Source organism: Oncorhynchus nerka, linkage group LG15 (assembly GCF_034236695.1).
Source record: "Oncorhynchus nerka isolate Pitt River linkage group LG15, Oner_Uvic_2.0, whole genome shotgun sequence".
NCBI lineage: Eukaryota > Metazoa > Chordata > Actinopteri > Salmoniformes > Salmonidae > Oncorhynchus > Oncorhynchus nerka.
Genome location: NC_088410.1, coordinates 96734288 through 96755637, shown reverse-complemented (window position 1 = coordinate 96755637; position 21350 = coordinate 96734288). Strand labels below are relative to the sequence as shown.

Sequence of the window (21350 nt, the reverse complement as noted above, 5' to 3'; positions counted from 1 at the left end):
CCAGTGCGTTAGCGCTCTGGACTGCAGCTATTCAAACCTATTTAGCACCATCCATGACCAACCCTATGTAGCTACACGTAAACCACTGTAAGTCTTCTATAAGTAGGTCTGGTCCTTTATGGCACAGGAGGAACTTCAGAGTTGCTTGTTCACATTCTCTAGTGTCACACACACACACACACACACATTACATGACCAAAAGTATGTGGACATCTGATTGTCAAAGTCCTCATTCCAAAACCACAGGATTTATTTATTTAACTAGCCTAAGAACAGTGAGTTAACTGCCTTGTTCAGGGGCAGAACGATAGATTTCAACATTGTCAGCTCGGGGATTCGATCTTGCAACCTTTTGGTAACAAGTCCAACGCTCTAACCACTAGGCTACCTGCCACCCATTAATATGGAGTTGGTCTCCCCTTTGCTGCTAAACTCAGCAAAAAAAGAACCCTCCCATTTTCAGGACCCTGTCTTTCAAATATAATTTGTAAAAATCCAAATAAATTCACAGATCTTCATTGTAAATAGTTTAAACACTGTTTCTCATGATTCTTCAATGAACTGTGAACAATGATCATGCACCAGTGGAACAGTCGTTAAGACACTAACAGCTTACAGACGGTAGGCAATTAAGGTCACAGTTATGAAAACTTAGGACACTAAAGAGGCCTTTCTACTGACTCTGAAAAACGCCAAAAGAAAGATTCCCAGGGTCCCTGCTCATCTGCGTGAATGTGCCTTAGGCATGCTGCAAGGAGGCATGAGGAATGCAGATGTGGCCAGGGCAATACATTGCCAGGTCCGTACTGTGAGACGCCTAAGACAGCGCTACAGGGAGACCGGACGGACAGCTGATTGTCCTCACAGTGGCAGACCACGTGTAACAACACCTGCACAGGATTGGTACATCCGAACATCACACCTACGGGACAGGTACAAGATGGCAACAACAACTGCCCGAGTTACACCAGGAATGCACAATCCCTCCATCAGTGCTCAGACTGTCCTCAATAGGCTGAGAGGCTGTTGTAAGGCAGGTCCTCACCAGACATCACCGGCAACAACGTCGCCTATGGGCACAAAACCACCGTCGCTGGACCAGACAGGACTGGCAAAAAGTGCTCTTCACTGACGAGTCGCGTTTTTGTCTCACCAGGAGTGATAGTTGGATTCGCGTTTATCGTCAAAGGAATGAGCTTTACACCAAGGCCTGTACTCTGGTGGGAGATCGATTTGGAGGTGGAGGGTCCGTCATGGTCTGGGGCAGTGTGTCACAGCATCATCGGACTGAGCTTGTTGTCATTGAAGGCAATCTCAACGCTGTGCATTACAGGGAAGAAATTGCTGTACAATATGATATTGTTACCATCTGATGCACATTCAATTGTCATAGAAAATCAACACTGCAGAGCTCTCCCTGTACTCTGCCGTGCCCTGATTGTATTACTGCTGATGATATATGATATGGGTCGGCAGGTAGCCTAGTGGTTAGAGTGCTTGACCAGTAACCGAAAGGTTGCTAGATCAAATCCCTGAACTGAAGAGGTAAAAATATGTTGTTCTGCCCCTGAACAAGGCAGTTAACCCACTGTTCCTAGGCCGTCATTGTAAATAAGAATTTGTTCTTAACTGACTTGCCTAGTAAAATAAAGGTAAAATAAATAAAAATTAAACATTGTGTCTTAGTGTCACACTTGGGTTGAGACATACTCTTGTCGTAAAGAATGTTGCTAAAATAAAATAGCGCTCACACATTTCATATAAAGAGGCACCATTTCTTCTGGCCTATAACGGAGATGCTAGTTAAATAAAGGTTAAATAAAAAAATATATGGAATTGTGCATGTACACCCTGGCCCATCTTCTGTTGCTAGCCCCAATACTGATTTCTGCTCTCATAAAAGCCTGGGTTTTCTGCACGTTAGCACTAGAAGCTTATTACCTAAAATGGATCCATTGAAAGTGTGGGTTCACAGCTCCAATCCAGAAGTGTCTGTTATTACTTAGTCATGGTTAAGAAAGAGTATTCTGAACACTGATGTTAACCGTTCTGGTTATAACCTTTTTCGTCAAGACAGATCTTCCAAAGGTGGAGGAGTGGCACTCTTTACCAAGGATCACCTTCAGTGCTCGGTTGTCTACACCAAGTCTATCCCCAAACAATTAGATTTGCTGGTTTTAAGTATTAAACTTTCAAATAGCACTTTGTTGACTATTACTGGGTGTTGTTGTCCTCCATCAGCACCAGCCTGTACCTTAACTGCCCTAAGCACTCTCCTGGCCCCTTACACTAAGTCTGAATAGGCAATCTAAACTGAGACATGCTTAAAAGGGACAGTCATATGACGAGTGCGTTTCATTTGGTGATCTCATGAAGGACAGGAAACACTCATTACTGTGTCTTTGGTTGTGTACACTTTTTAATTATGGAATTTATATTCTAAATATTCTGGAACGTATGTGATTAAACATGAAACTATTTGTGAAAAGATGTGATGTTAACCTTCTAAATGAGAAAATATGGGGTTTTCATATAAAGTTAACCAAGTCATTGGCCACGCCCACGTGAGCATAGACAAGGACCGCCCCTTTTCTCAGAAGTGTATAAAACCCACTCCTGATGAAATTTACATTTGATCGGAAAATATGGAGCTGTCGCTATATGTTGAAATGGTTAATAATTACAACTCTATAGGCCATGGAGACCAGAAAGCGTGTAGTGTTGCTACACGGCTGGAAATTGTTCAACTCTGAGACAATCAATCACCACAGAATAAGAGCAAATCCTAGACGTAGAATTACTAGTCTGCAGACAGAAATTACGTAAAATCTAGTACGAGAATAACGACAACTACGGAAGCATCTATTCTATGCAACAACCATCTGTACGCCTAATGTATCCATTAGAGCAGACACTATCCAGAGCCGCTGAGAAAGCGACAACTACGAAAGATATTGTGCCTTCTGGGGAAGTTAACCAGAGTCTCTTTGATGAACTGACTCTCCAGCAGAGGGACCGTCAATTTCAACAGAGAAGACAACAACGGCACACGGGCGTAAATATTTACATATATACAAATACATACATATATACAATAAATACATATACAATTGTTTTCAAATGAGCGGCCGTTCATGTGGAAAGGAGTAGCATTTCAATTAATATAATTATCAACTGTGTGTAGTGAATCCATTTTGTCTTTCCCGCTTTTTATCTGTCCCCACCCCTTTTTACCTGTCCCCACCCCTTTCCATTGTCTACCAAGCCGTCATACCGGTTTAGCCCACTAGGGACTTATCTATGCATTGTGTTAGTAACCAATAACTATATTGTTTCTTTATGTATTTCTGTGATTTGATTAGTTAGTTAGTAAATAAATAATTAAGCCAATTTGTATATCACTGATTCATTTTGGAGGCTTCGTGCAGATATCCAAGGGTTTTACGAAGTTCAGATATGAGAACTGATGAGGGAATAACGATACGTTAATAGAAGACTAATCGATAAGATGTGAAAATATCTGAAGAATCGATTCGGGAAATAGAGACTCTATAAACATTTTCCCGTGGTGCCCCGACTTTCTAGTTAAATTCAAGTTTACATGATTAGTTTAATCACGTGATAATAATTACACATAGAGAATTGATTTGATAAAATAACAGTCTTCACATTTAATGATGTCACAGACATAACAACACACACACACACACACACAAACACAAAATCAATACCATGGAAAGCCACATGATATTTTGCTTAAGTTAATTTATTAAATTGTTTTTTAAATATTTTAGTTGTCACTCTATTAGACTAACCATAGATGATTTGATGATGTTGAAATGGTGCAGGAAATGTGGAGGCAGCTTTTGTTTGCTTTGCGACTTGCGGTAACTCTCTGGTGTTCTAAATCAATAGTTGTTTAGTGGTCTGAAAATGTCAGCAACATTAACTTGATTGACAATGCTATAGGTCACCATCCAACCTGGAACTGAGTGAGTAATGCTTACTCTAAAGCTTATTTTTTTAACTTTCAAAACCAAGAAAAATATATTACAATGACATGTTTGACTTTATAAGGACTGAATGCTGAGGCTACCAAGGTTACTAGGACATAGAGACACAACTTCAATTAGCACTGACGTGTGAAGCGAGAGGTGTCGAAGCCTTTGAGCCCAACAAATGGCTACGCCACCCAGGCTACCCCACCCAGGCTACCCCACCCAGATCCAGAGGCCTTGAAGCCCCCTCCTGCTGTTCAGAGACCATCCACTGGCATTTTATGCAAGAAATCTGCCTCCAGAAATAAAAGCTTCTCCTAAGTGGGCGTGACACCTACTCCTGTTGCCTGCTGCACTGCTGCTTGGATTCCACCTGGCGATCTGTTCACCGTCTGTCCTGGTCTGTCTCCCCTGATACCCCCACCACACTCCCCCCACCCCCTCTCCCGAGCTTTCGCTCACCTCCAGCACACAGGCACTGTTGGGACGAGTGACTCTGATCTTAAAATGGCTAGCCCAAGTCATTATAGATTACATTTTTTTCTTGTGTATTTTGCTATTTGCCTTATGACTCCTGCATGCTTTGTTGACTATGAACTTTCTTTACCCAACCGTGGGACAGACTCGGGAACTAACATAGTCTGTCCCACGGTTGGTATTCTCTCTGGTACACAATTTGTTTTCCGCTCAGGTTATGGATGTGTCACTGCAACCTTAAAGGTCCTCAATGATGTCACCATTGCCCTTGATTCTAAGCAATGTTGTGCTGCTATTTTTATTCACTTGGTCAAAGCCTTTGATAAGGAAGACCATTCTATTCCTGTGGGCCGGCTAAGTAGTATTGGTGTCTCTGAGGGGTCTTTGGCCTGGTTTGCTAACTACCTCTCTCAAAGAGTGTAGTCTATAAAGTCAGAATATCTGCTGTCTCAGCCACTGCCTGTCACCAAGGGAGTACCCCAAGGCTCGATTCTAGGCCCCACACTCTTCTCAATTTATATTAGTAACATAGCTCAAGTAGTAGGAATCTCTCTCATCCATTTATATGCAGATGATAGTCTTATACTCAGCTGGCCCCTCCCCTGATTGTGTGTTAAATGCTCTACGACAAAGCTTTCTTAGTGTCCAACAAGCTTTCTCTGCCCTCAACCTTGTTCTGAACACCTCCAAAACAAAGGTCATGTGGTTTGGTAAGAAGAATGCCCCTCTCTCCACCGGTGTGATTACTACCTCTGAGGGTTTAGAGCTTGAGGTAGTCACTTCATACAAGTACTTGGGAGTATGGCTAGACGATACACTGTCCTTCTCTCTGCACATATCAAAGCTGCAGGCTAAGGTTAAATCTAGACTTGGTTTCCTCTCGTAATCGCTCCTCTTTCACCCCAGCTGCCAAACTAACCCTGATTGAGATGACCATCCTACCCATGCTAGATTACGGAGACGTAATTTATAGATCGGTAGATAAGGGTGCTCTCGAGCGGCTAGATGTTCTTTACCATTCGAACATTAGATTTGTTACCAATGCTCCTTAAAGGACACATCACTGCACTCTGTACTCTGTAAACTGGTCATCTCTGTATACCCGTCGCAAGACCCACTGGTTGATGCTTATTTATAAAACCCTCTTAGGCCTCACTCCCCCCATCTGAGATATCTACTGCAGCCCTCATCCTCCACATACAACACCTGTTCTGCCAGTCACATTCTGTTAAAGGTCCCCAAAGCACAGACATCCCTGGGTTGCTCGTCTTTTCAATTCGCTGCAATTAGCGACTGGAACGAGCTGCAACAAACACTCAAACTGGACGGTTTTATCTCCATCTCTTCATGGACACTCTTACTGACAGTTGTGGCAGCTTTGTGTGATGTATTGTTGTCTCTACCTCTTGCCCTTTGTGCTGTTGTCTGTGCAATCATGTTTGTACCATGTTTTGTGCTGCTACCATGTTGTGTTGCTGCCATGTTGTTTTTATGTTGGGTTGCTACCATGCTGTGTTGTCATGTGTTGCTGCCTTGCTATGTTGTTCTCTTAGGTCTCTCTTTATGTAGTGTTGTGTTGTCTCTCTTGTCGTGATGTGTATTTTGTCCTATATTTATATACATACAGTATATATATATTTTTTTTTAATCCCAGTCCCCGTCCCCGCAGGAGGCCTTTTGCCTTTTGGTAGGCCGTCATTGTAAATAAGAATTTGTTCTTAACTGACTTTCCTCGTTAAATAAAAAATAAACACATGTAACATGTTTCTTACATGCATAATGCTTTGTGGCCTCCACGGGACAGGTGTTGCTCTCCGGTTTTGTAATGAAACAAAGGTGTCATTGAATTTATTCTGCCACTGTGTCTTCTTATTGTCTCGGCCTCAGGCCTACAGTACATTCTGAAAGTATTCAGACCCTTTGACCTTTTCCACATTTTGTTATGTTATAGCCTTATTGTAAAATGTATTCAATTTATTTTTTCCCTTATCAATCTACACGCATACCTCCTCCCAATGACAATACAAAAAAAAGGGCTGTTTTAGTAATTTTAGTACATTTATTCAAAGTTAAAAACAGAATGTCAGAGCAAAAACCAAGTCATGAGGTCTGTGTCGATTGTGTCAAGGCACAGATCTGGGGAAGGGTAACAAACAAATTCTGCAGCATTGAAAGTCCCCAAGAACACAGTGGCTTACATCATTCTTAAATGGATTAGGTTTGGAACCACCAAGACTCCTCCTAGAGCTGGCCGCCCGGCCAAACTGAGCAATAGGGGGAGAAGGGCCTTGGTCAGGGAGGTGACCAAGAACCTGATGGTCACTCTGACAGAGCTCCAGAGTTCCTCTGTGGAGATAGGAGAACCTTCCAGAAGGACAACCATCTCTGCAGCACTCCACCAATCAGGCCTTTATGGTAGAGTGGCCAGACGGGAAGACACTCCTCAGTAAAAGGCACATGACAGCCCACTTGGAGTTTGCCAAAAGGCACCTAAAGATTCTCAGACCATGAGAAACAAGATTCAAAGGTCTGATGAAACCAAGATTGAACTTGTTCGCCTGAATGCCAAGCATCACGTCTGGAGGAAACCTGGCACCATCCCTACGGTGAAGCATGTCGATGGCAGCATCATGCTGTGGGGGTGTTTTTCAGCAGCAGGGACTGGGAGACTAGTCAGAATTGAGGGAAAGATTAACAGAGAAAAGTACAGAGAGATCCTTGATGAAAACCTGCTCCAGAGCACTCAGGACCTCAGACTGGGTCAAAGGATCACCTTCCAACAGGACAATGACCATACACACACAGTCAAGACAACTCAGGAGTGGCTTCGGGACATGTCTCTGAATGTCCTTCAGTGGCCCCGCCACAGCCCGGACTTGAACCCAATTGAACATCTCTGGAGAGACCAGAGAAAATACCTGTGCAGCGACGCTTTCCATTCAACCTGACAGAGCTTGAGAGGATCTGCAGGAAGAATGAGAGAAACTCCCCAAATACAGGTGTGCCAAGCTTGTAGCGTCATACCCAAGAAGTCACGAGGCTGTGATCACTGCACAAGGTGCTTCAACAAGTAAAGGGTCTGAATACTTATGAAAATTGTATATTTCCATGTTTTTAATTTGTAATAAATTTGCAAACATTTCTAAAAACCTGTTTTTGCTATGTCATTATGGGGTATTGCGATGTCATTATGGGGTATTATGATGTCATTATGGGGTATTGTGATGTCATTATGGGGTATTGCGATGTCATTATGGGGTATTATGATGTCATTATGGGGTATTGTGTGTAGATTGATGAGGTGGAAAAAAAACAATTGTATCAATTTTAGAATAAGGATGTAATGTAACAAAATGTGGAAAAAGTCAAGAGGTCTGAAATGTTTCTAAATGCACTGTATATATCACGGTGGCAAGGCATATGAACTAATAGGTTATAGAGCAAACAACACAATTATCACAACACATAGGTTGTAATATAGCAATTTTGTTTCCTGGCTTCCCCAGTGATTTTACACATGCACCTCTACTGTTCCTCGGCCCAATTTACTAGTCTGGCTATCTCTGGCCTCTCCATCTCCATTCTCACAATAACTCATTTCCCAGGATTCCTTGCGGAAAAAGGTATGTTCGATTTGTTCACAGAAGCAGGAGGACACACGAGATGCAGTTGCAGATTGTCATGGAAATTCTAACCAGAAAGAAAGAGAGACTGTAGATTCTTAGAACAACAATTATATTCTAAAATTTGCAAATCTTGAGCAATTAAAAATCCGTCAATGGTGCAGAGTTAAGGCTCAACGAACAAGAGTTGGGTCTCAGCTTTTATAGGTAGGTACAACCTCGTTTGTCTACGTGGCAGTTTAGCAGGTGTGTGAGGTCATGGTAGATACAACCTCATTTGTCTACGTGGCAGTTTAGCAGGTGTGTGAGTGAGGTCATGGTAGGTACAACCTTCATCCACATAGCTGTGCCCTTGAAAGATATGAAAAGGACAGGATGGACCACAAACTGTGGTCACTCTCAGACGGCCCTTTGTCTTTGGTCGCGTGACGAAATTACACAAAGACAAGAGTGAAAAAAACACTAGCTTCTTCATACATGACAGAAACAGACAGTGGAAATGTATAATGGCTTTATACCTGCGTATGTGTATAACAGAGTTGGTCATTTTCCCACCATAAGTGTGACACCTAAAAATGTCAATCATGTTGAATTCATGAATGCCGATGTAATAACAGTAGTGGTGCGTGGGTAAAATCACTGGGGAAGCCAAGCCAGGGGGGGGCGGGGGGGGAACCTATGTGTTGTGGTAATTGTGATGTTCCATCCTCTTAGGCCAGGGGCACAATGTATGAATTTATGGTTGGATCCGATTCACCAATATAATCATAGGCCAGTACGGATAATTAAGTAAAACCACAAGTTCGAGATGCAACAATTCAAATTTTCTTCTGGCAATGACGTTTGGTTTCATGTGATGTGATTAGATTGAAGCCAAATCCAAACTGGCTTCCCTTTGCATTTTTTAGGGGGTGGACCAGGATCATTTACAGTTCAGCTCTGCTCAGTTTAGCTCAACGCTGATTGGCTGTTATTGTTTGTTTTTTTTTTCATCAAGGGAGGCCAAAATGCTATGTGGCTTCACTTGCATTCAATGCTATGGGCGGCAACAATATCATCCTCTTTTTGACAAGACTGCAGTCAGATAGATGGGCTACACATACAGAGACAGAGGGGGCGCTGTTTCGCTCGTTCGGGGTTTTCTCTAGTGTGATACATTCATCCTCTTGTAATTATTTTATGTTTGTTTTTTCCTTGATCAATGTTTTGGGGGAAGCCTTGCTTCCCTTGGCATCCATGAATACACGCCACTGAAATAGCATAATGTTACCTTTTGCGTTATAGCCTGGTTGAAATATGTCGCATGTCCACATGTCATTCGGTGAGTTTTCATAATTGCACACGTGACTGAAACCGATATAAGCTTTTTTTTCACGCGTCCCCCGCCACGCGTGAGAGAATCGATAGGCTTCACTGTAGAGTCCAGGGATTACGCGTCACATAACTGCAGTAGACTACAGCCTCCTCGTTCTCACTGGTACCATCATCACATACCGCGCTGCTGATCATTTAAGCAGGAGAACTAGTGTCTGCCAAATTTAGCATTTTTATTTTATGTAAGCTACCCGAGGGGAATGAGTCCTCCGTTTGCGGTTCTTGCGGTGTTGGCCGCTTGCCTTTGCGGTGTGCCTCTGCTGGTGGTTTGTAGTGACCATCTAAATTACAGACCCATCATCGGTAAGCCCTTCCGATTCAATCTATAGGGTGACTTTGTATGTATCAGTGTATCTGGAATGTTCCTTATATGCAGCTGGTAATGTGTTATTCTAGAATGTTCTGAGACCATTATTGGAGCCTACCAATTTCCAACATGAAATTGTCCATTTTCTAGGAAGTGAAACAAGAGAAACTCACTTCAGAATGTCATGTTGATTGTAATAGATTTGATAAATTATAAAACATATATTTGATATTTTTCACTGATTAACGTTAATCCTCGTGTAGCCATTGCAGAGTTATAGACCGGCTGCTCAATATTTCGCCTTCTAAAAAGGTTATTTAGAAATGCCTCAGGTGTATATAGGCTAAGTAGCAAAATAGTCTGTTGAAATCGCCCATAGACGTTGTTGAGAGAGAGAGAGAGAAAAAAAAATCTGAGATGATGATGGCTGTATATATTAACCACACCTGTCTTCGCAGTAACCTTTAACCCTTAACCCTATCTATCAGCTTTAAAGCAAACCAAGTGGAGGGTTTGTTGCCGTTTTTGTTGTTTTTCAAAGGAATTAGGGCCTTGTCCAAGCCAGAACTGTCCAGGAGTCTATCTCCTGTTTCTGTAGCGGGAGGCAACTTGATGTACAACTACACCCACCTAGACATTATGATAGTCTTGTTGTAGTTTTTTAATGGAAAGTGTATTGTTATTTCAGGTGTCCTGGCCCAGGAGAACATAGTAGGAGACCCTCATGCTCAGGGATCCTCCTACATCGCTGCTTCCTATGTGAAGTACCTGGAGAGTGCCGGAGCCCGAGTTGTTCCCATAAGAATACACCAAACAGATGAAGAATATGAGAAGATATTTCACTCCATAAACGGGTGAGTGAAATTATTGCTCACTTATTATGTTTACTGTAAAGAGATGCCTTCATTCGAATAATTAAAATGCCAGGGACTATAGGCAATTTGGGGGCGGCAGGGTAGCCTAGTGGTTAGAGCGTTGGACTAGTAACCGGAAGGTTGCAAGTTCAAACCCCTGACCTGACATGGTACAAAATCTGTCGTTCTGCCCCTGAACAGGCAGTTAACCCACTGTTCCTAGGCCGTCATTGAAAATAAGAATTTGTTCTTAACTGACTTGCCTAGTTAAATAAAGGTAAAAATATATATATATATATATATGATTTGATTGGTTGTTTTAGGTTGCTGCTACCAGGAGGGGACGTTGATCTGGAGACGTCCCAGTTCAGTCGATTGTCAAAGATCTTCTACGATCTGGCCATCAAGGTACATAATATAATAAATGTATCAGTTCCGTACCCACCAAAATCGAATTTGGTGTTTATCCCTGATTGACGATGGCTTTTTTTTAAAAATTGTTTTCAGTAACTATATAACCGTTTTAAACGTTGAGTATTCTGTTTGGTACCCACAGTTTAAGACTGCTCCCCTTGACCCTGACCCTGACCTTTCTATAAACAGTGTAGTGGTGGAGTGTCCACTATATTGCTTCCACCTGTTGAGCAACACCTGTGGGCAGAACGTCCGGTTGATTCGTGGTCGTCGTTGTCGTTCCTCTCTCCATGCAGGCCAACGATGCGTCCGAGTACTTCCCTATTTGGGGTACGTGCCAAGGTCTTCAGCAGATGACCGTACTGACCAGCAACAAGAACCTCCTGACTCTAACAGACACCAAGGCTGTGGCCCTGCCTCTCACATTCACCCCAGGTCAGAGACAGCACCACGTTTCTGCCGACTTTAGGAGTGAAGGCCTGTGTTTGTCTATGAATATTGATATTGTACACTGCACAGACCAGGTTTCCCCTCCATAGGAGTACAGGGCTGCGTTCATTTGGGCAGCAAATAGAAAGAAAAACATTACATTTTCCATTGCTTGACTAAATGCCAGGGAGAGATTTTTCCCTTTTAAAACTAGAATCTGCAGTTGAAATAATAACCCCAGAGGCCACAGCTTTTTACCAAAACAGTGAAGGGATGGGCCTGGAGAAATGTAACTACTCTCAGATTCATAGACCGAGCTATGGATGCAAGGACTGACCATCCATGATATAGTATAGATTTATCATGTGTTGAGTCTATACATTGTTTACATTCACATTGTTTTACAAACGTCAGAACAAAAAAAAGGTGTATATTTCTGGGTTCTGATTGGGTACGACAGGCATTTTATGTTATATTCTTTAAGAATCAACGGATGTATATATAAAATGTATGTAGCAACTAAGGATTCAAGCTTTTAATATTTGAGTTCCCTTTGTTTACCACAGCTTCACAGAACAGCCGTCTGTTCAAGACCTTCCCCGGTAGCCTGCTACAGTCTCTGTCAGAGGACAACATCACCTCCAACTTCCACAGCTGGAGTCTGTCGCTACAGGTACTGTCTGATCACGTCAATAAACACACATGAATATGTCTCTGCTACTGTCTGGCTGACTTGTTTTTAGGACTGATAGACTTGTTCTTAGGGAAGGAAAGAGTACAGAAGTGACCACATAGTGTTTGAACAAACAATATTCTATAGAATTAAAATGCCTCTTTTAATTATTATTATTTTAAATGGATTTAAAGAGCGCTGTGTTTCGGACAGCATGGTATTCGTCAGGGTGAAGGCCATGCTGCCCAAACAACTCATCAGTTTGAAGGAGTTTGTTACATTGAACATGCCATACAAATAAAGGCATTTGTAATTACATGAAGAGTGCCTTGGTCATCCTCGTTTTTTGTTGACCAATGAACCCCTTTTTTTTACCGAAGAGCAGCGATCTAGAGCCTTACTATTGTGTCCTTATCAGTGCTTTCTTCCTAGTCTTTTCTACAAGCATTATTCTGTATGTGGATTATTCATCTTGTCAAAACACTGAGCTGAAAGTGTAATACCACCTTCTCGTTCCGAGAATATCTGAAGACTTGTTTGAATGTCTGTCAGAGTTACCATGTACAGATTACCTCAACTGGCCTGTGTGTCAGTCACTTCGCCCCCACCTACATGTACAGATTACCTCAACTGGCCTGTGTGTCAGTCACTTCGCCCCCACCTACATGTACAGATTACCTCAACTGGCCTGTGTGTCAGTCACTTCGCCCCCCACCTACATGTACAGATTACCTCAACTAGCCTGTGTGTCAGTCACTTCGCCCCCACCTACATGTACAGATTACCTCAACTGGCCTGTGTGTCAGTCACTTCGCCCCCACCTACATGTACAGATTACCTCAACTAGCCTGTGTGTCAGTCACTTCGCCCCCACCTACATGTACAGATTACCTCAACTGGCCTGTGTGTCAGTCACTTCGCCCCCACCTACATGTACAGATTACCTCAACTGGCCTGTGTGTCAGTCACTTCGCCCCCACCTACATGTACAGATTACCTCAACTGGCCTGTGTGTCAGTCACTTTGCCCCCACCTACATGTACAGATTACCTCAACTGGCCTGTGTGTCAGTCACTTCGCCCCCACCTACATGTACAGATTACCTCAACTAGCCTGTACCCCTGCACATTGACTCGGTACCGGTGCCCCCTGTATATAGCCTCGTTATTCTTAGTGTTTTTATAATTACTTTTTATTTTAGTCTACTTGGTAAGTATTTTCTTCTTCTTGAACTGCACTGTTAAGGGCTTGTAAGTATTTCAAGGTGAAGTCTACACTTGTTGTATTCGGCGCATGTAACAAATAAAGTTTGATTTGAATATATATTGTCCTATACCTTTGTAGACATTTCAGTTTCCTGTTTCCTAGACTAGAGCAAAATAAATATGTATGTATTTCTCAGCAACAATGTAACCTTTTTTTTTTTTTTTTTTTTTTTTTAATTCCGGAACATTCCAAAATAACTAAATGTAATGATTCATGTCACCAGAACTACAGCCGGAATGTCAAACTGAAACGTTTCTACAAGATTCTGACCACCAACACAGACGGCAGGAGAGAGTTCGTTTCTACCATGGAAGGTACTGTACGGTGTCTGAGCATGGCTAGAGGGACTTTAATCACAAGGTTAATTTGGTAGTCAAATGTTGTCAGCGTTACTGGTAGGACTTATCACTTTTCAGCTGATATCTGTTAAGCTGGTCTTGGACAAACGTTTTACTGTATTTGAACAGACTGTTTACTGTAGGTAAACATTATGTAACCATGGGATCCCTGCAGATGTGTGTGTGTGCAATCCTTCACAAGCAGGGTATGTACTGTACCTGGATACTAGTGGTCTGTTTTCTGCTGTCTAATGGCCCACACTGTACCTGGAGACTAGTGAGCTGTTTTCTGCTGTCTAATGGCCCACACTGTACCTGGATACTAGTGATCTGTTTTCTGCTGTCTAATGGCCCACAGTGTACCTGGAGACTAGTGATCTGTTTTCTGCTGTCTAATGGCCCACACTGTACCTGGAGACTAGTGATCTGTTTTCTGCTGTCTAATGGCCCACACTGTACCTGGAGACTAGTGATCTGTTTTCTGCTGTCTAATGGCCCACACTGTACCTGGAGACTAGTGAGCTGTTTTCTGCTGTCTAATGGCCCACAGTGTACCTGGAGACTAGTGATCTGTTTTCTGCTGTCTAATGGCCCACACTGTACCTGGAGACTAGTGATCTGTTTTCTGCTGTCTAATGGCCCACACTGTACCTGGATACTAGTGATCTGTTTTCTGCTGTCTAATGGCCCACACTGTACCTGGATACTAGTGATCTGTTTTCTGCTGTCTAATGGCCCACAGTGTACCTGGATACTAGTGATCTGTTTTCTGCTGTCTAATGGCCCACACTGTACCTGGAGACTAGAGTCGTTCTAGTATATATGTTCTCATGTCTGTTTTCCTGTTCTAGCATACCACTATCCATTCTACGCTGTCCAGTGGCACCCTGAGAAGAGTCCCTTTGAGTGGGTAGATAAACCAGGCATGGTCCACTCTGCTGCCTCCGTCAGAGCATCCTTCTACACAGCACACTTCTTTGTCTCCGAGGGTGAGTTATTTTAGTCCACTTTTCTTTAAGCAGGCAAATCGGTTAAGAACGACGTTGGCCTGGTGAGGGACTGTAGATTAGTTATTGGACTGTATGACGCTGGCATGGTGAGGGACTGTAGATTAGTTATTGGACTGCACGACGCTGGTCTGGTGAGGGACTGTACGATGCTGGCCTGGTGAGGGACTGTAGATTAGTTATTGGACTGTACGATGCTGGTCTGGTGAGGGACTGTAGATTAGTTATTGGACTGTACGATGCTGGCCTGGTGAGGGACTGTAGATTAGTTATTGGACTGTATGACGCTGGCCTGGTGAGGGACTGTAGATTAGTTATTGGACTGTATGACGCTGGCCTGGTGAGGGACTGTAGATTAGTTATTGGATTGTACGACGCTGGTCTGGTGAGGGACTGTAGATTAGTTATTGGATTGTATGACGCTGGTCTGGTGAGGGACTGTAGATTGACTGGGACGCTGGTCTGGTGAGGGACTGTAGATTAGTTATTGGATTGTATGACGCTGGTCTGGTGAGGGACTGTAGATTAGTTATTGGATTGTATGACGCTGGTCTGGTGAGGGACTGTAGATTAGTTATTGGACTGTATGACGCTGGTCTGGTGAGGGACTATACAGTTATTGGACCATTAACCTGTAGATGACTGGTCATCCTACAGTCATACATTGTGTCAGATAAACAACATGATTTGTTAACCCTACATTACACTAGCCTTTCATTATCCGGTGCTTTCTCAATGTATTCAGAGCCCTTTTCCCGCGTTTTGTTATGTTAGCCTTATTTGATAAATTAATGTAATGTTTTTTTTCCCTCAATCTACTCACAATACCCTAAAATGACAAAGAAAATTTTTTTTTTTTACATTTTAGCAAATGTGTATATATTTTTTAAACATACCACATTTAATTAAGTATTCAGACCCTTTACTCAGTACTTTGTTGAAGCTGTACGTGCTGCAGACTTCCTGCGCCGACAGAGATGGCCGCCTCGCTTCGCGTTCCTAGGAAACTATGCAGTATTTAGTTTTTTTTTTTACATGTTATTTCTTACATTGGTACCCCAGGTCATCTTAGGTTTCATTACATACAGTCGGAAGGAGCTACTGGATAGAGGAGCAACATCAACTCACCAGCATTACGTCCAGGAATACGACTTTCCCCAAGAGGATCCTCTGTTTGGACCACCACCCAGGACAATGGATCGGCTCCCAGCCAGCGAGCCAAAACAACGTCACCGTAAAAGGGGCAGACTAAGCGGTCTTCTGGTCAGGCTCCGGAGACGGGCACATCGCATACCTCTCCCTAGCATACTACTCACCAATGTCCAGTCTCTAAGGTTGATGAAATCCAAGAAAGGGTAGCATTCCAGAGAGACATAAGAGACTAACGTTCTTTGCTTCACGGAAACATGGCTCACTCGAGGGACTCTATCGGAGTCGGTACAGCCAGCTGGTTTCTTCACGCATCGCGCCGACAGAAACGGGCATCTTTCTGGTAAGAATAGTATGCCTTATGATTAAGGAGACGTGGTGTGAAGAAGAGGGCGGGGGCGTATGCCTCATGACTAACGAGACATGGTGTGATGAAGGAAACATACAGGAACTCAAATCCTTCTGTTCACCTGATTTAGAATTCCTCCCAATCAAATGTCGACCGCATTATCTACCAAGAGAATTCTCTTCGATTATAATCACAGCCGCATATATTCCCCCCAAAGCAGACACATCAATGGCCCTGAACAAATTTTATTTTATGTAAACTTTATGTAAAATGGAAACCACATATTCTGAGGCTGCATTCAATGTAGCTGGGGATTTTAACAAGGCTAATCTGAAAACAAGACTCCCTAAATTCTATCAGCATATCGATTGTGCTACCAGGGCTGGCAAAACCCTGGATCATTGTTATTCTAACTTCCGCGACGCATATAAGGCCCTCCTTTTGGAAAAGCTGACCACGACTCCATTTTGTTGCTCCCTGCCTATAGACCGAGACTAAAACCGGAAGCTCCCGCTCTCAGGTCTGCTCAACACTGGTCCGACTGATCTGATTCAACACTTCAAGACTGCTTCGATCACGTGGACTGGGATATGTTCCGCATTGCGTCCAACAACAACATTGACGAATACGCTGATTCGGTGAGCGAGTTTACTAGCAAGTGCATCGGTGATGTCGTCGCGAGACTGAAAGCGCAAACCACTGCTTTTAACCAGGGCAAGGTGACCGGAAACATGACCAAATAGTGTACCAATTCCCTCCGCAAGGCAATCAAACAAGCTAAGCGTCAGGATAGAGACAAAGTAAAATCGCAATTCAACGGCTCAGACACACGAGGTATGCGGCGGGTCTACAGTCAATCACAGATTACAAAAAGAAAACCAGCCCCGTCGTGGACCAGGATGTCTTGCTTCCAGACAGACTAAACAACTTCTTTGCTCGCTTTGAGGACAATACAGTACCACTGACACGGCCCGCTACCAAAACCTGTGGACTCTCCTTCACTGCAGCTGACGTGAGTAAAACATTTAAACGTGTTAACCCTCACAAGGCTGCAGGCCCAGACGGCATCCCCAGCTGCGTCCTCAGAGCATGCGCAGACCAGCTGGCTGTTGTGTTTATGGACATATTCGATCAATCCTTATCCCAGTCTGCTCTTCCCACATGCTTCAAGAGGGCCACCATTGTTCCTGTTCCCAAGAAAGCTAAGGTAACTGAGCTAAACGACTACCGCCCCGTAGCACTCACTTCCGTCATCATGAAGTGCTTTGAGAGACTAGTCAAGGACCATATCACGTCCACCCTACCTGACACCCTAGACCCACTCCAATTTGCTTACCGCCCAAATAGGTCCACAGACGACGCAATCGCAACCACACTGCCCTAACCCATCTGGACAAGAGGAATACCTATGTGAGAATGCTGTTCATCGACTACAGCTCAGCATTTAACAGCATAGTACCCTCCAAACTCGTCATCAAGCTCGAGACCCTAGGTCTCGACCCCGCCCTGTGCAACTGAGTACTGGACTTCCTGACGGGCCGTCCCCAGGTGGTGAGGGTAGGTAACATCTCCACCCTGCTGATCCTCAACACTGGAGCCCCTCAAGGGTGCGTTCTGAGCCCTCTCCTGTACTCCCTGTTCACCCACGACTGCGTGGCCATGTAAGCCTCCAACTCAATCATCAAGTTTGCAGAAACACTACAGTGGTAGGCTTGGTTACCGATAACGACGAGACGGCCTAGAGGGAGGAGGTGAGGGCCCTATGAGTGTGGTGTCAGGAAAATAACCTCCCACTCAACGTCAACAAAACAAAGGAGATGATCGTGGACTTCAGAAAACCGCAGAGTTGAGCCAACTTGTGACACAATACAATGCCACAGATGTCTCAAGTTTTGCTGGAACGTGGCAATTTGGCATGCTGACTGTGGGAATATCCACCAGAGCTGTTGCCAGAGACATGTTGTTTTTTCTACCATAAGCCACCTCCAACATCATTTTAGAGAATTTGGCAGTACGTCCAACCGGCCTCACAACCGCAGACCACATGTAACCATGCCAGCCCAGGACCTCCACATCTGGTATTTGCACAACGAAATCATTTCTGCACAAACTGTCCGACGCCACCTCAGGAAAGCTCATCTGTGTGTCTAATCATCCTCACCAGGGTCTTGACCTGATTGCAGTTCGGCGTCATCACCAACTTCGGTGGGCAAATGCTCACCTTCAATGGCCGCTGGCACGCTGGAGAAGTGTGCTCTTCATGGCTAAATCAGTTTCAACTGTACCGGGCAGACAGTTTGTATGGCGTTTGTGGGCGAGCGGTTTGCTGATGTCAACGTTGTGAACAGAGTGCCCCATGTTGGCGGTGGGGTTATGGTGTGGGCAGGCAGGCATAAGCTACGGACAACGAACACAATTTTGTATTTTATCGATGGCAATTTGAATGCACAGAGAGACTGTGACGTGATCCTGAGGCTCATTGTCGTGCCATTCATCCGCTGACATCACCTCATGTTTCAGTATGATAACGCACAGCCCCATGTCGCAAGGATCTGTGCACAATTCCTGGAAGCAGAAAATGTCCCAGTTCTTCAATGGCCTGCATACTCACCAGACACGTCACCCATTGAGCATGTTTGGGATGCTCTGGATCAACGTGTATGACAGCGTGTTCCATTTCCCGCCAATATCCAGCAACTTCACACAGCCATTGAAGAGGAGTGGGACAACATTCCACAGGCCATAATCAACAGCCTGATCAACTCTATGCGAAGGAGATGTCACACTGCATGAGGACAATGGTGGTCACACCAGATACTGACTGGTTTTCTGATCCACACCCCTAACTGTTTTTTTAATAGGTACACTATCTGTGACCAACCAATTTTAAGGTATCTGTGCCCCAACAGATGCATATCTGTATTCCCAGTCATGTGAAATCCATGGATTAGGGTCTAATTAATGTATTTCAATTGACTGATTTCCTTTTATATAAACTGTAAGTCAGTAATTGTTTCATTTTTATTCAGTGTAGTAGGCCTGTAGATGTGGGAGTATGTTAGTGTGTAAACACAGTTGGCTAATCTCTTCTGTTGTCCTACTCATCCTCCTATTCACAGCCATGAAGAATCATCACGCGTTCTCTTCAACCAGTGAGGAGGAGAGGGCTCTCATCTACAACTATTCTCCTGTATTCACAGGTCTAGATGGTATATTTGTGCAAAATTATTACTTTGATTAGATTTAACAAGTGATTATAGTCTCTTTAAACTGCATTTGTATTTGAGCTCTGATTAGCTGTAAAAAAAAAAAAAAAAAAAAAAAATGTTTTGATCAGTGACGATTCTGGGTTCGAGTCCAGGCTCTGTCATAGTGTTTATTGCAGATGTTGCTGTTGGATGATTCTAAATGTTTTTTTTTTTTTTTAACTTGGTTTGGAGTCTTGACGTGTTTTTGAAAAACATGTTGAAATATATTGGATGTGAAGATATCGTTTTTTAATTCATGGGGAAAATATGTACATTCTTACTGCCATTATGACAACGTGACGTGTAACGTCTGAAAACAGAACCCGAAAACTGCCTGCACACGAATGCAAAAAGTATTCTGAATTCATCGGTTTGTGATGCATTTGAAAGCACATTTTAGTGCCATCACAATAGTGTTTTTTTTTTTATTGTTTTACTCACCCAAATTAATGGACAATAAAGTCTGCAAACAAAACCTTGTTGACATTGTTTCTTATAGCTGGATGGCAGCTAACTGGCCCAATATATCATCAATATGTGCTTGAATATTCAGATTCAAGCACATATACAAGTACCTCCAGAATTGGGAGGTTATTTCTATAGTATACACTAGATGGCGCAATTGTATAATTTCATTATCATATAGGCTACAAGCAATCTGACTATAAGTCCTACTAAAGCAGCATTTCACAAATGTTTATTTTTTTTCCGTACATTACATGATACATAATAAAACAGTGAAAAATGTAAACTAACATGACAATTTTTAAAAATAAAGTTTCACACAAAATAATGACCATTTATAAAAATCAATAACAAAGAGGGTATACTTCTAAACTTCTCTCTAGCTGACTCTCACTCGGTGTTATCAATGGCACCTGGGGATAATTCTTATACAAATGACATACGAGAAACCTGACATTTTAACGCCACTGAGCAGCTCATATGATAGAGACAACAGCGCAGGAGCAATACAAGGAGCTGCCCACACACAGACCTACGGCTGGTTTCCAATAAGCCTAGTCCTGGACTGAAACATTTTCAATTGAGATTTTTCCCATTAATAATGACAGAGTTCAGACCCAACAATCCAGAACCTCAGGACCTACTCTCTGAACTTTCCTGGGTCGTGTTCATTAGGGAACTCTATGTAAAATGATTTAAATTGGGGTTTTTTAATGAACGTTTGTTATTGGACCAGATCCCAAGTAGTCCTTCCCTGATTGTCAGTTTTCTTCCGTTTGTTGCCTAATGAACATGACCCTGGAGAGGTCAACTGTCCAATACAGATTTTAAAGAGCACATTGTGGCTATCTGCTTGTCTAGTGCAAAATAAAAACGAACAGATGTTAGCCCTCCCTCTCATCCTCATCCCACTCTCCTTCAGCTCATCAGCCACTCTCCTTCCAGCCACCCCTCATCCATCCATTCCTCCCATCCATCAGCCATCCCACTCTCCTTCCAGCCACCCCTCTCATCCATCCATTCCTCCCTCATCAGCCATCCCACTCTCCTTCCAGCCACCCCTCTCATCCATCCATTCCTCCCTCTCAGCCATCCCACTCTCCTTCCAGCCACCCCTCTCATCAGCCATCCCACTCTCCTTCCAGCCACCCCTCTCATCCATCCATTCCTCCCTCTCAGCCATCCCACTCTCCTTCCAGCCACCCCTCTCATCCATCCATTCCTCCCTCTCATCAGCCATCCCACTCCTCCCTTCCAGCCACCCCTCTCATCAGCCATCCCAGCCTCTCCTTCCAGCCACCCCTCTCATCCATCCATTCCTCCCTCTCAGCCATCCCACTCTCCTTCCAGCCACCCCTCTCATCCATCCATTCCTCCCT

At 43.5% G+C, this 21350-nt stretch overlaps 1 protein-coding gene across 1 annotated transcript; it reads left to right on the top strand.

Annotated features, from left to right (window-relative positions):
* Positions 1-9472: 9472 nt before the first annotated feature.
* zgc:171566 lies at positions 9473-19603 on the top strand. The gene is made up of 8 exons (XM_029684032.2): positions 9473-9775; positions 10468-10633; positions 10957-11041; positions 11344-11482; positions 12043-12149; positions 13639-13729; positions 14605-14742; positions 19378-19603. The coding sequence occupies exons 1-8, from the start codon at positions 9673-9675 to the stop codon at positions 19497-19499; spliced, it is 951 nt and encodes a 316-aa protein (XP_029539892.1). The 5' UTR covers positions 9473-9672; the 3' UTR covers positions 19500-19603.
* Positions 19604-21350: the final 1747 nt, after the last annotated feature.